Source organism: Staurois parvus, unplaced genomic scaffold, assembly GCF_062004578.1.
Source record: "Staurois parvus isolate SC_StPar_1 unplaced genomic scaffold, SC_StPar_1.0 ptg000922l, whole genome shotgun sequence".
Classification (NCBI taxonomy): domain Eukaryota; kingdom Metazoa; phylum Chordata; class Amphibia; order Anura; family Ranidae; genus Staurois; species Staurois parvus.
Window position 1 is genome coordinate 619554 of NW_028318718.1, and position 15457 is coordinate 635010.

General features: G+C 44.5%; 1 protein-coding gene across 1 annotated transcript in view; it reads left to right on the plus strand.

Moving 5' to 3' along the window:
* The first annotated feature begins 6923 nt into the window (after positions 1–6923).
* Positions 6924–15457, plus strand: part of LOC149442015 (uromodulin-like) — a 33134-nt gene continuing 24600 nt past the window's right edge. The window contains exons 1-4 of the mRNA XM_089656635.1: positions 6924–7058; positions 9434–9460; positions 13578–13763; positions 13861–13950. Of these exons, the coding sequence (XP_089512761.1) occupies positions 7010–7058; positions 9434–9460; positions 13578–13763; positions 13861–13950 (352 nt within the window). The 5' untranslated portion in view covers positions 6924–7009. The remainder of the gene's footprint in view (positions 7059–9433; positions 9461–13577; positions 13764–13860; positions 13951–15457) is intronic.

The following is a 15457-nucleotide window of genomic DNA, read 5'->3' on the forward strand; positions in this document are numbered from 1 at the left end:
CAATCGGTCAATTGCAGCTTGCCGTTGGCTGGAAACTGTACGTTTATGTCACTGGAATGCACTAATCACCCAAAAAATATTACCGCCACCCGGCGTGTATATGGATTTAACTCTTTGAACGTACAATAGTGGTTGTGAAGCAGAAAGTCAGTTTATTTAGCACAATCGGTCAATTGCAGCTTGCCGTTGGCTGGAAACTGTACGTTTATGTCACTGGAATGCACTAATCACCCAAAAAATATTACCGCCACCCGGCGTGTATATGGATTTAACTCTTTGAACGTACAATAGTGGTTGTGAAGCAGAAAGTCAGTTTATTTAGCACAATCGGTCAATTGCAGCTTGCCGTTGGCTGGAAACTGTACGTTTATGTCACTGGAATGCACTAATCACCCAAAAAATATTACCGCCACCCGGCGTGTAAATGGATCTAACTCTTTGAACGTACAATAGTGGTTGTGAAGCAGAAAGTCAGTTTATTTAGCACAATCGGTCAATTGCAGCTTGCCGTTGGCTGGAAACTGTACGTTTCTGTCACTGGAATGCACTAATCACCCAAAAAATATTACCGCCACCCGGCGTGTAAATGGATCTAACTCTTTGAACGTACAATAGTGGTTGTGAAGCAGAAAGTCAGTTTATTGTACACAATTGGTCAATTGCAGCTTGCCGTTGGCTGGAAACTGTACGTTTATGTCACTGGAATGCACTAATCACCCAAAAAATATTACCGCCACCCGGCGTGTAAATGGATCTAACTCTTTGAACGTACAATAGTGGTTGTGAAGCAGAAAGTCAGTTTATTGTACACAATCGGTCAATTGCAGCTTGCCGTTGGCTGGAAACTGTACGTTTCTGTCACTGGAATGCACTAATCACCCAAAAAATATTACCGCCAGCCGGCGTGTAAATGGATCTAACTCTTTGAACGTACAATAGTGGTTGTGAAGCAGAAAGTCCGTTTATTTAGCACAATCGGTCAATTGCAGCTTGCCGTTGGCTGGAAACTGTACGTTTATGTCACTGGAATGCACTAATCACCCAAAAAATATTACCGCCACCCGGCGTGTAAATGGATCTAACTCTTTGAACGTACAATTGTGGTTGTGAAGCAGAAAGTCAGTTTATTTAGCACAATTGGTCAATTGCAGCTTGCCGTTGGCTGGAAACTGTACGTTTCTGTCACTGGAATGCACTAATCACCCAAAAAATATTTCCGCCAGCCGGCGTGTAAATGGATTTAACTCTTTGAACGTACAATAGTGGTTGTGAAGCAGAAAGTCAGTTTATTTAGCACAATCGGTCAATTGCAGCTTGCCGTTGGCTGGAAACTGTACGTTTATGTCACTGGAATGCACTAATCACCCAAAAAATATTACCGCCACCCGGCGTGTAAATGGATCTAACTCTTTGAACGTACAATAGTGGTTGTGAAGCAGAAAGTCAGTTTATTTAGCACAATCGGTCAATTGCAGCTTGCCGTTGGCTGGAAACTGTACGTTTCTGTCACTGGAATGCACTAATCACCCAAAAAATATTACCGCCAGCCGGCGTGTAAATGGATCTAACTCTTTGAACGTACAATAGTGGTTGTGAAGCAGAAAGTCAGTTTATTGTACACAATCGGTCAATTGCAGCTTGCCGTTGGCTGGAAACTGTACGTTTCTGTCACTGGAATGCACTAATCACCCAAAAAATATTACCGCCAGCCGGCGTGTAAATGGATTTAACTCTTTGAACGTACAATAGTGGTTGTATAGCAGAAAGTCAGTTTATTTTGCACAATCGGCAAACTGCAGCACCAACTGTGCACGACAGCCACCAAAAAAAAAAATGGTGTATGTCACTTTAAATTTAGGATTCTTTGATAGCTGTGGCCCTAAGTAACGATTCTGTGTCCCTGAGTAACGATTCTGTGTCCCTGAGTAACAATTCTGTGTCCCTGAGTAACAATTCTGTGTCCCTGAGTAACGATTCTGTGGCCCTAAAGTCTCTGTGGCCCTAACTCTGTCCCTCAATACACAGAGGTCTGTCTCTCTTGAATGACCGGAGGCTAATGGAGAATTCTAAGATGGCCGCGATTTATAGCTCCACCATTACACAGTGCTGGCTGGCTGGCTGCTGATTGGCTAATGCGATCACATGTCATGATTCATGACTCATGAATGCATTATGGGTCAGCGCGCCTTGTCTGCGCGCCTTCCCAGAGATCCCCGCCCCATCTTCTCTGTCCATTTTCTCCTGTCGCCACACATGTCGCCGCCATTTTTGGGAAAATTCGATTCGTGCATCCGAAGTTTGCTAATCTTCGGATTCGTCGCGAATAGAATTTTTCCAAATCTTCGGAATGAATTCCACTTCGTCATGTTCGATTCGCTCATCTCTAATGATTATATATGTCACTTTTGCACGTAATATTCCCTATAAGGATATACACGTATGACAGTATTAATTACTTATTGATCACTTTGGTTTTATACCTGTAGGGGTATATTGTGTTTGATTTATTGCACCACGCATTTATTGATTATATATACTTATTTTGCATTTAGCGCTGCACTGTTTATTTTATACCCTCCCACCTCCACGTCCCGCCGCAACCCCCGCAACTTAGTATCTGTCCCCCTGCTCCCTAAAATCTTCCCCCCGTTTTCATGTGCACTCCTTAACGCCCGATCGGTGTGCAACAAGCTTACCGCCATCCACGACCTCTTTGTTTCTCGTTCCCTCAACCTCCTGGCGATTACGGAAACCTGGATCAAGGCCACTGACTCTACCTCCCCTGCTGCACTCTCCTACGGAGGTCTTACCTGGACCCATTCACCCAGGCCTAACGGTCGTAAAGGTGGTGGGGTTGGTCTGCTCCTGTCACCGCAGAGCACCTTCCGAGTCCTCCCAAACCCCCCCTCCCTATCCTTCTCCTCCTTCGAGGCCCACTGCGTCCGACTATTCTCCCCAACCCCCCTGAAGATTGCTGTGATATACCGGCCTCCTGGATCCATACCCTGCTTCCTGGATGACTTTTCCTCCTGGCTACCCTTCTTCCTCTCCTCTGAGCTACCCACCATCATCCTTGGGGATTTCAACATCCCTGTCAACCTCGACAACCCGGACACATCCCATCTCCTCCACTTAACCTCCTCCTTTGCACTTGCACAGTGCATACAATCCACCACCCACTCCGACTGTAATATCCTTGATCTTGTCTTCTCCAACCGCTGCGCTCCCCACAACCTCACTAACACCCCCTTCCCTCTCTCTGACCACAACCTGATTACCTTCTCTATCTCCTCGTCCTCCAACGCCTACCCCTCCAAATGTCACACTACTACCAGCCGTAACCTCCGCAACCTTAACCCTGCCCCCCTCCACTCTGCAGCTGATCAACTCCATGACAGCATCCTCCCCCTGTCCTGCCCTGACTTGGCTATGACTGCCTACAACAACGCGCTGTCAACAGCCCTTGACTCACTAGCGCCTTTAACCACACGCAACATCAGACCCCGACCGCTCCAGCCCTGGCAGACTGATCACACCAAATCCCTCAAACGACACAGTCGTGCCCTGGAGCGACTATGGCGCAAAACAAAATCCCAACAAGCCTTCACCCGCTACAAATCTGCCTTCCACACCTACACCTCCTCCCTCCACGCAGCCAAACAAGCCTACTTCCTGACCCTCATCAAGACCCTCTCCTCCAATCCTCGCTGACACTTCTCCACCTTCAACTCTCTACTCTCTCCACCCCCACCTCCACCCAGCACCTCACTCACCGCCCTTGAGATTGCCAATCACTTCAAAAACAAGATTGACACAATTCGCAAGGACATCGCCACAACTCAAACGCCCGCCCAACACGTCCCCTCTCACACAGCTACCCCGTCGTCCCCCTTCCCCCTCGACATAACCTGCAGGGACTTTGTCGCTGCTCAAACGCCCTCCAACCCCGTTCCCCCTCACTCAACTACCCCCTTATCACCCCTCTCCCACGGCCCCCCCACTGCTCTGACTTCCACTTCCACCCCACCCTACATTCCTCATACTGAAGCTCCCCCAACACTCCACACCTTTGACCTTACTACCATCGAGGAAGTCTCCAAGATCCTCTGTGATGCCCGCCTCACCACCTGCCCCCTCGACCCTATCCCCTCACAACTCCTACGACCTCCCTCCCCCTCCATCCTATGCTCCCTCACCCACATCTTCAATCTCTCCCTCTCCTCAGGCACTTTCCCCTCCCCTCTGAAACATGCACAGATCACCCCCATACTTAAAAAGCCCTCCCTGGACCCCAATGACCCGAACAACCTCAGACCCATCTCCCTGCTCCCATTTACATCTAAACTCCTCGAGCGCCTCGTCTACCCCCGCCTATGCTCTCACCTCAACGACAACCACCTCCTCGATTCCCTACAGTCCGGCTTCCGTCCCCTACACTCCACCGAAACCGCCTTACTCAAACTCTCCAACGACCTGCTAACCGCCAAAGCTAATGGCCACTATTCAGTGCTCCTACTCCTCGACCTCTCTGCGGCCTTCGACACAGTCAACCACCCCCTCCTCTTCAAAAAACTACACTCCCTCGGCCTCAGAGATTCTGCTCTCTCCTGGCTCTCATCCTACCTGTCACAACGCTTCTTCAGCGTTACCTATAATGCTACCACCTCCCCCTCTCTCCCCCTCTCTGTTGGGGTCCCTCAAGGCTCTGTCCTCGGGCCCCTTCTCTTCTCCATCAAAACCTCCTCCCTTGGCCAACTCATACACTCTCACGGCTTCAACTACCACCTCTATGCCGACGACACACAAATCTATCTCTCAACCCCCCACCTCACCCCCTCGGTCTCTGCCCGAATCACACATCTACTGAGCGACATATCAGACTGGATGTCGCTCCACTTCCTTAAACTGAACCTCTCCAAAACCGAGTTTCTTGTCTTCCCCCGAGCCCGGACACCACCCCTTATTGACTTCGCCATCACATCCAACAACGCCGCCATCAAACCCGCCCTGCAGGCCAGAGTACTTGGTGTCATTCTGGACTCCAACCTATCCTTCCAGCCCCAAGTCCAATCTTTAACAAACATGTGCAGACTCCACCTCCACAACATCGCCAAAATATGCGCGTTCCTAACCCCAGAAAACACTAAACAGCTCATCCACTCCCTCATCATATCACGACTCGACTGCTGCAACTCCCTCACTGGCCTGCCTCACCACTGGCTATCCCCGCTTCAGTCGATCCTGAATACGGCTGCCAAACTCATTCACCTTTCCAACCGCTCCGTTTTCGCCACCCCCCTCTGTCAATCCCTCCACTGGCTCCCGATTGCGCAACGGATCAAATTCAAAATTCTAACACTGATGTACAAAGCTGTCCACCATACTGCCCCGAACTACATCACTGACCTAATATCCAAGTACCGCCCAACACGCACACTCCGCTCCTCACAAGACCTCCTTCTCTCTAGTTCGCTGGTCTCCTCTTCCCATGCCCGCCTCCAGGACTTCTCCAGGGTGTCACCCATCCTCTGGAACTCCCTGCCCCAATCCATCAGATTATCACCTACTCTCCTCTCCTTTAGGCGCACCCTGAAAACCCATCTCTTCAGGGAAGCCTACCCCACCCCCTGCTAACTTGCCGACCTCCTCCACTCTTCCTACCACTCCATCCCCCACAGCTATCTCCTCATGTACCACTATCCCCTCCCTCCTAGATTGTAATGTACCGCGCTGAGCGAACTATTGGCGCTTTATAAATACTGTATAATAATAATTTGTGGTTATAATAGTTTCTCTGAAATATCTCTGGTGGTGGTTGTCACACAGGATGGACTTTGTTCATTTACAGTACATAGGGGATTGATGAGACTAGTAGTTTACACAAGAAATATAAAGATGTTTGTACTGTCCTTTCAGCTCACAGAAAGTTACACACAATGAGATTAATAAGTATATGCTGTGCTTGCTAAATATGTTCAGAAAAAAAAAAACTAATTACATCACTGGTAAGCTGCAATATAGTAAATATTTTTGGTTTAGATATGATGGCTTAAACTTAGGTTATTGCAGTCAGATCAATAGGAAAAAGTAATTCTAAAGGTTCATTTTTTTTTAAATAACAAACATGTTATACTTACCTGCTGTTTGCAGTGGTTTTGCACAGATCCTCCTCTTCTCAGGTCCCACGCAGGCTTTCCTGCCCCTCCCTCCTGTCGGCTGCCCCCACAGCAAGCAGCTTGCTATTGGGGCACCCGCTGCTCCGTGTGTCCATTCCCAAACAGGGCCGTGGCTTGGCCCTCTCTCTCCTCAATGGCTCCCACTTGCTGTTTCAGCCAATGAGGAGGCAGAGACCCGGTACAGCCAAGGCTGTTGTGCACATCGCTGGATCTCGATAGGGCTCAGGGAAGTATTGAAGGGGCTGGGGGCACTCTGCACACAGAAGGTTTTTTACTGTCATGCATTCTTCATGCAAAACCTTGAGCCTTTACAACCACTTTAAATAAGCCTTCTAGTGTTATAAGCAGCTAAATATGATTAAAAAAATGTAATATATGTATTCATAAGACTTGGTAAAAATATAGAACATTTCCAGAGAAGCACAATGTTATAAAACATGTGGGTTATGTTAGCAGTGTAACCTGGGGCTAAGGTAGTTCTCTCCTTGACGTGTGAACAGTGACACTAGGTCTGATCAGTAACATTCTTATGTTATAAATTGCATGCCTTGTACATTCCCATGCACTGAAGAGTGTTGGGAAATTTACACCTGACTGACATGAAGTTGCTACCAAACAAGTTAAAAATGTAAGTCAGTCCTGGCCAATTAGAACAGCCCTGGAGTTTTTGCATCATATTACTGTTTGCAATCGCTGATAATTTGGCCTACTTTGTCATTTGCTCCCACCCCTCATCTATAAAGCCAGCTGTAAGTGAAGATTTCTGCATTTTTGGGTTTTGGTCTGATAAGGTATTCATCTCATATTCAGGAGCACACCCGATACTTGCACAAATGAAGATATACTTTATCATTGCGTTGGCTGTTCTTATCGAGTATGCAGGTAAGTTGCTGCAAATTGCAATTAATAGGTCAGTACTAAACAATTCCTACACTAGTACTGTATTTTTGAATATTACAGCTTGACTTTCTGTATCTGTACAGATAATTTAGTTTCAGTATATCCCTCACCCATACAGAATCATTTTAATATTTAATATAAACTTGTGTATTTCCAGCTTTGCTGAAACTGTGCAGAATGTATTGAATTTCTCCCTATTAAAGCACCACTACAGCTATAGAATCTTGAACTAATTGGCACTCTTTTGTTCCCATGATCCAATTCAGTAGTTACAGCAGTGGGTCTCTTCTTTATGTAAATTGGGTGCAAGAGGTGGATGCAATGGGCACACTAGGCCTGTGCTATAGGTGGCAAAGTAAAGAGGGGCCTTTCCCTGTGTAATTATCAAGCAGAATGTTTCCATTATCAGAGGAAAATGCAGTCCTCTACCTAAAGGTAATTTTACATGGATTTATACTATTACACATCGTCACAATATTCTAAGACAGGGATCAGTCATTTGCTAAAAAATATTCTGTGTAAAAGAGGTGATATTAGCAGAGGGATGTTGCTTTGGCCACATAAGGTTGTGTGCCTACAGACTGTAATGTAATGGTTATGTAGTGATGCAAATGACCAGCGATACTCTCACTCATTATTTGTATTGCCAACATTTCCTCAGTTCCTTTATGTTTGAACTCCAGCCGATGGGATGTTTTACTAAAAGAGCACCTGGCAAAGTAAATGTTCCCTTATCATAGCGAATAAATGGAAACTGCATTCACCCCAACCATCCTTCTCTGTGTAAGGAAAACCTGGTATTTTCCTTCCTTTACACATGATTGGGTATTCAGTTTGCTTTATTCACTAAGCTACATGAACATCACTTCTCTAAGTAGACATTCTCTATAAATGGCCACAAAAGAACTGTTTTTGAAATAAGGGGTGGGGGGGGGGTAGTCCTCCAGTGGGCAAGCACTAGTCTGGATCTTTCAGGTTTATTAAGGTTTTCTTATTATTCTGTTAACTTTTACCTTTCAGAATAAGGCCAGCACTGAATACTTTAGGCATTTTTGAGCTCTATTACTTAACTCATGAAGAAATGCTTAAAGTGGAAGTTCAGTCAAAATCTAACTATACTTAAATCTACTCCCACCTCGATTGTAAGCCTATTCTATTCTATTCTATTCTATTCTAAGGAAAGATGTGCATTTATTTATTTATTTATTTATTACAGGTATTTATACAGCGCTGTCAATTTACACAGCACTTTACATATCTATTGTACATTCACATTGGTCTCTGACCTCAAGGAGCTTACAAACTAAGGTCCCTAACTCACATTCATACACATACTAGGGGCAATTTTAGACAGGAGCCAATTAAACTACCAGCATGCCTTTGGCGTGTGGGAGGAAACTGGAATACCCAGAGAAAAATCATGCAGGCACAAGGAGAACATGCAAACTCCAGGCAGGTACTTACCTATTCTGAGGGTCCAGTCACATGATCGGGTCCTAGCACCAGCTTCGATGTAGAGGAGAGGCAGCTGAGAACAAATGCCTCATAGAAAGCCTATGGGTGACGTTAACACCCAGGCTCGGCAGCTGTTTTGTGACCTTCTTCACTGAGGTCGATACTGAGACTCGATCATGTTAGGGGCCCGGAGTAACTTCAGCATAAGTAGTATACAGATCTATCCTTTACAGGGTACATAGAATAGGCTTAGAATGAGAGTGGGAGTAGATTTAAGTATAGCTAGTGTGTGACTGAGCTTCCACTTTAAGCTGACCATACACTGATTTCAGCTGGTTCCTGATGAAGCATCAAAATTCAATCAGTGGATGGCCCTTTCAGCCTCCTCCTGCCTGACATCCCTCGATTGAAAAATTGAAGGAGCTGGGCAAAAAATTGACAGCTGAACAGCAACTGCATCCACCCAGATGCAGCTGCTGCCCAAATATTTTGACAGCTGGTGGAACTGGCTGTCAAAGTACTACAGCGACAGCAGGGGCTTCATTCATGTGTGGATGGAGAGATCTGTCAGATGTTTTTTGTTCAGCCTGCAGGTCGGCTTTAGAGTATGGAAGAAAGTGTGGGAGATATTTTGTGCACACAAAAGTCCTGAAAGGCAGATTGTACACAGATCACATTCCAATTTTAAATAAACTGCGATTGACTATAGTTTTGACATAAATACAAGATAACATGAAAAAATACAATGCCAGTTGTTTCTTTGTGTTATTTGCATATACAGCCACAAATATACAAAGTGTGTGTGTATCAGTGTATATATGTACTTATATATGTATAGTTTATTGTATACATCACTTTACAATACAGCCTTTGACTCTTCCTTCTTTTTTTCCCTTTTCTAGGTGCTCAGTGCATAAATCTTACAGACCGTAAGTGTACTACATGTTTTACAAAGACAGGAGAACTGCATGATAAGCCTTAACATTAAATGAATCAATATTACATACAGTATTACACAGCTTTATAGATGATGAAATCTGACTGCTGTTCATAGCCAGACTGTGAAGAATCAGCATCATCACTTATTCATCAACTCAGTCACTTAAGGGTTAAAGTACAAATACTCAACACAAACACAATAATATTTCTGCTGAAAAATCACATCTCCTCCACTCTGGAGATCACTAGATTGCTACACCTTCTCTCCAGATGTCTCAAATATACATATGAAAAAAACAGCATTTTCACATCAGCATTCATTGTTTATCACAATTCATATTTCAGTTCCAACGATTAGCGATCCCGAAGGTCTGGATCACACCTATACTTTTATTGGTGCTTTTTGCAGGAACACACTACAGTCCATTCAACATGGTTTCCTATAGGACACGTTCACATCCATGAGTTTTTCAGTTACTGCATTTTTGGAAAGGGTCAGGTTCAATAGACTCCAATGGAGACACTGCTGAAAAGTATGTAGTGCATTGTTTTTTATTCCAAAAACAATTTTATTTAGAAAAGAGGCACAATGATAACACATACAGGTTACATTTGGATCATGGAAAAACTCAGTAAATGTCAGTATCTTCTGACGGGATATACATCTGAAGTACACATAGTTTCATCACATAACAATGCTGAAAGCAAGAATACACAAAAAACATAATCCAAACAAAAACTGACATGAAGAGAACATAACAATTGGGTACATAAATCAGCCAATCATATAGTCCCTCTAATTACAGAATGCAATGCAATACACAGTGAGAGGATGGTGATAGCAGTGGATAGTTGTATGTACACCCCTGGAGGTGGAGGCTGAAGAACTGTAGTTGTACCTGTGGGTCTGCTGGTAATCGAAGTTCACCAAAACTCAGAGAAATGGGAAGGTAATGGAGTGTAGGATTGAAAGAGTGAGGAAAAAGAGGGGGAGAGGAAAAAAAAGGGGGGGGGGGTGGTAGGGAGAAAAAGGGATTCAGCTGCAACTGCTCCGGGTCAAATTGTTCATGATAATCAGAGTAACAGTCAGAGGTCATGTATATCAATCTAGGTTAGCATGTGTAGTAGTCCAAGATATAGGTCAGTCCCAGCAATGTCTGGGCCGTATTATTCGTTCTCAGTTAAGTGGGGTGTAAATTATATGCATGACAATGTAGTGTATTGTTGATGCATTTTTTATTTATTTTGTGTTCTTTAATCTGCCCAACAACAAATTGGCAAAAAAAGCACAAAAAATTTATAAAAACGCATCAAAATGCGTGTGCAAAACCGCAAAACACACCCCAAAAAGTACTGCGGAAACAGATCAAAAGCAAACTGCATAGGTGTGAACCAAGCCTTACACAACCAAATCAAGCAGTGTCATAACCCAGAAAAGGAACAACCATAAATCAATGCTAAAGCCTAAGTCACCGGTCACACCGCTGTGATTTAAAATCGCGTGATTTGTGTGTAATTTCATTGGGATTTCAGGTGCAATTTCTGAAGACTTTATTGATACTTGTGCATATTTTCAACGACTTCTTGCAATTTGCAGTGTGATTTCCATTATGTTCTATGTATGTGCAATTGCAACAAACTGCAGAAAAAGTAATGCAAGAACTACTTTAGAAATCGAACTGCAGCAAATCGCACATGTTAAGACATTGTTAAGACACTCACATTCACATTCATAAGATGCAGTTTCAGGTGTGATTTAATGTCGCAAATCGCACCGGTGTGACCGAGCACTTAAGCTAGATCTACACTGATCAAAATTTGGACTGTTCAGCAGAACTGGCCAAGTATTGATCAGTGTGTGGCTGTTTCTACTCAACAAAATTCCAAGGAACATGTTGAAAAATGTTTTATTGATCAACAGCTACAACCAATCAGCTGCAGATCTGTGTATTCGGACAGTGGTGGGTGCTGCTATCTCAACACAATGTCCGAGCAGGGAGGATTGCTCCGTCCATCCATTTGTGTACATGGAAGAATATGTTTTTTTTTGTTTTTGTTTTTTTCATTCAGTCCATTAGCTGACTGAAAAAAAAATAAAAAAATGCATGGCCAGCTTTTAAAACATTTGACACAACGTCTCCTTTGCATTACAAATATGTACACATAAATTTATTTTGCTTCTTTTTGTCCAAAGGGATACAGTGTATAATTTCTTTAACATATGCACCAATCCTGCATGTCACAAGTGCACTGTCTATAAGAGTACATTCAGACAGCTGAAGAGCAGTGGTCAGGGTCAGCCGCCAACAAGAATCAGTAGATTTTCCAGCGGTTGTAAACACTGCCTGCACACACTGGATGTGAACAGCTGCAGCTGTCAGATTTTGACTTTGTACAAATCAATGTCTGTTGCCTCTGCTGTTCACATGTTACCTCTCATCTGAGGGGGTGGGAAGGGGTTAAAGCACAAATAGGATTAGGATCAGTGTCCAGGGGCTTAAAGTGATGCTGTCAGAACACGATCCCGGGTAAAGAATTACATGCCTGTAATAAAATTGGCTCTGCCTTTCTGGCAGCCCAATTTTTAAAGAAAGAATTAAAACTTCTGTAAGTTAATTTTAGGGTATAGGTTATGTATTAAGTTGAGGGTGAGGGTCAGGTATAGGTGTCCGTTTATGACACAGAGAATAGCTGCGATTCAGAGGATCGCAGCTATTCTCTGGTCATTCACAGTTTATGACACCCAGGAGAACATGTTCAGCCCTTCACTGGAGATCTGTGTTCTCCCTCCAGATTCTCCAGCCCAGAGCTGGAGAATCGGAGGGACCGCAAACTAAGCAGAGATAATTTACCTCTGTTTAGTAAACTGATCTTTTACTGTAATCTCACGAGATTATAGTAAAATCAGCTGTTTTCCAGTGTTTGTAGACCGTTCTCCCTTTGTTTGGAGAACTGATCTACATATGCTTCATAAACAGCATTCACAGGAGAACTGTGTTCTCTGAGAATGCCTGAGAACTGAGCAGCGATCATTTACCGCTGGTTCATAAACGGACACCTAAGTGTGAATCCAAGTGCTAGGGATATGTGAAAGGCGATATCAGTGAAATGAAAGTGTATGTACATCCAAAAAAATAAAAATGTGGTCTATGTAAAATAGACAGTGTTATAAATTTAAAGAGGTTCTTCAGTCTGAAAAAAATGAAAAGTCAGCAGCTACAAATTGTGTTGCTGCTGACTTTTCATAAAAGGACACTTACCTGTCCATGGATCCAGCTGGTTCTTTGATGGTCTTTGGGTCCTCAGTGCCGGCTTGTTTACTGTGGGAAGACAGCTGTAACTCCTTGCAGCTTCACAGCCAGCTCCCCACTGTGTGTGTGCAAATCGTGCTTTGCTTTGTGAATGGTCCCGCAGTCTCCTTGGACCTGTGATGTGTCCCAGGAGGTTGCGGACGGTGGGGGGAGGTGAATTTCTGTTGGGATTGCCTAGGCAATTCCAGCAGAAGTGGGAGCGTGTACCTGACAAAACTTGGTACCGCTCCCAAAAAAACCCAAAAACTCTGAAATAGGTAGGAGGACATAAAGTGGAACTTCCCTTTTTAGGTCAAGTTCTGCTTTGAAGTTCATTCTCAGCTCTCTGATCTCCACACCAAAGTGTCTGCACAAAGTTTTGGGTGCCTAAAAGTGATGGAATATACTGTATATATATATAGTGTGGTTACTTTTTTGACACCCAGACCAAGTCTGGCATCATTGTTGTTGTCAGTTTCCTGGACAATAACTCTAGGACTCATTTTTCTTATTGACAGCGGGTCTGACAGCCAGGAACACACATAATTACACATTCCTAGTTCTCAGTTGGGAGCGTTCTCATGGTAAAGGGACATTTTACATTAGGACTTATAAAGTCATTGCAATCACCAAAGGAATTAATACGATTGTTGAACAAAAGATTTTTCTACTGTTTACAAAAGTTTATGGGCAGTTTTATAAATACTGTTGCCGGTTGTAGTGATATTGCAGATGTTTTTGTGCCATGTGATCTGATCTGTAAATTGTCTAATTATAAAAGCTCCTGGTTTCTAACATCTTTCTGTTCTCTTCTCAGCCAAGTACCAGAATATGACTTATTGTGACTCTGCTCCATGTTATGGGGACTGTTATCCTGATAATGGATGTTCATGTAATGATGGCATTATGTCCTGTGTTCCAAATAAAAATACAGTCTGCCCTGATCATACCTCCTGCTGTCCAGCAGGCCTATACTACAGCACTAATCGATCCTGTTGCACACGTAAGTATTTTCATATCAGTTTAAAGTGTACTTTCTGAGTCTGATCATTGTAGGATGTCATTTTATACAGATTTTTTTCCTGCTGTGTCTTCTGCAGCTACTCCTCTCTGTGTGGATGGATGTGCCACAGATGAAGAATGCAACTCAGGAGTGTGTCAATGTAATAACGCCACATACCATAATCTGAGTAAGACTTTGTTCATTTTCTTTCCTTTGCAATGTCATCCCAGTCATTTCCCCATACAGAGAATGCACAGTATGTGTTTGGTGGGCATATTAGGAGTTTGTTCTTGCAGTGTATACATTGGGAGTCACATTCCCTAAGACATTGACAATATTACATGCTTTGCTCTGTCATGTGTTTGTTATTTTATTATATATGGAAGACGTGTAGATTAGTCATTAGATGGAGCACTTAGTGGCTTCGTACTATTATGGGATTGTAGCCGGCATGTCTGAAATGAATGAAATCAACACAAACAGCATTGGAGGTTAATTGGCCGCGGCCTCTTTATTACTGCTATAAATATGTGACCCCTTACATCATGTTATCAATAACCATTTATACTTACTATCAATAACATCAACCATTGACAACAACCCAGACACTACGACTCGGGGTGAAAATATATCCAAAGACAATGAAATCAACTGTCCTCCTTTGTAGAAAGGTGACCAAACCACGTAATAATATGTCCGCAAGGGGGGAGGGGAGCTGTCACACAGGGGTCTAAGGACTGGCTCAGAGCCCCTCACGGAGACTCCTTTTTATAGGGGGTTAAACCCCATCTGAAAGGTTCCAAAAGGTCAGCTGACCCTAGGTTAAAGGTCATGTGACCTTCCAGAATGTTCTCTATGGTCAGCTGACCTCTCCTATCTCCGGGCAGATCGCACCTGTGCCACCTGACAGGGAATGTTGCTGGGCAGATTTCCCACAGCTGGACCAGGTGTAATCTGACCCCCCCCCCCCGGTGCCTGAGGAGAAAGAAGGGGAAGGGGGGCCTTGAAACTGCCCCACCTCAGCTGTCACAATCCCATGAGTGCAGGGGGGGGGGCTTGAAACCGGCTCCCCCTTACTTCCATTTTCTGTTTAACCGCCTCCCTCCCCCCATAAAAGGTAATTTCGGGCACAAGGTGGATCTCTCGTTCTGAGAGGACGTCATATGACGTCCTCCCACTCTGTCCCTGAGACACAGCGGATCACCAATCAACGGAAAGAGCTGAAGACGACGGCTCTGTTATGTGATCAGCTGTGTCCTATCACAGCTGATTGCATGTAAATAAGGAAATGCCGGTGTGACGGAAGCGTAGGCAGAACAGAACACACAGAGAAGATGGGGAACCCACAAAGCCTTATTGAAACAACAAAATGACAGACACTCAATGAGGAAATGGCAGGGAGGGTGATGTGCGCGCAAACTAGGGACGATTCCAGGTACGGAGGGTCTTCTCCGGCAGGGTGGCTTGTGCGGTCTTCCCCCCCTTTGGACTGGGGTCTTCGGAAGCAGGTGAACAATCTTCGCCCTAGGCTTGCGGGGTCCCAGGCAGAGCCTGATCACGAGGGTTCCACCTCAGCTGAGCTCCCTCCGTGACTGCACAGCGAATTGGAGTCTTGGACAACAGGTGGGCAACCTACCCCTGGGCAGGGGTCTCGGGCAACAGGCAGGCAATCTCCTCCCTAGGCTTGGGGGGTC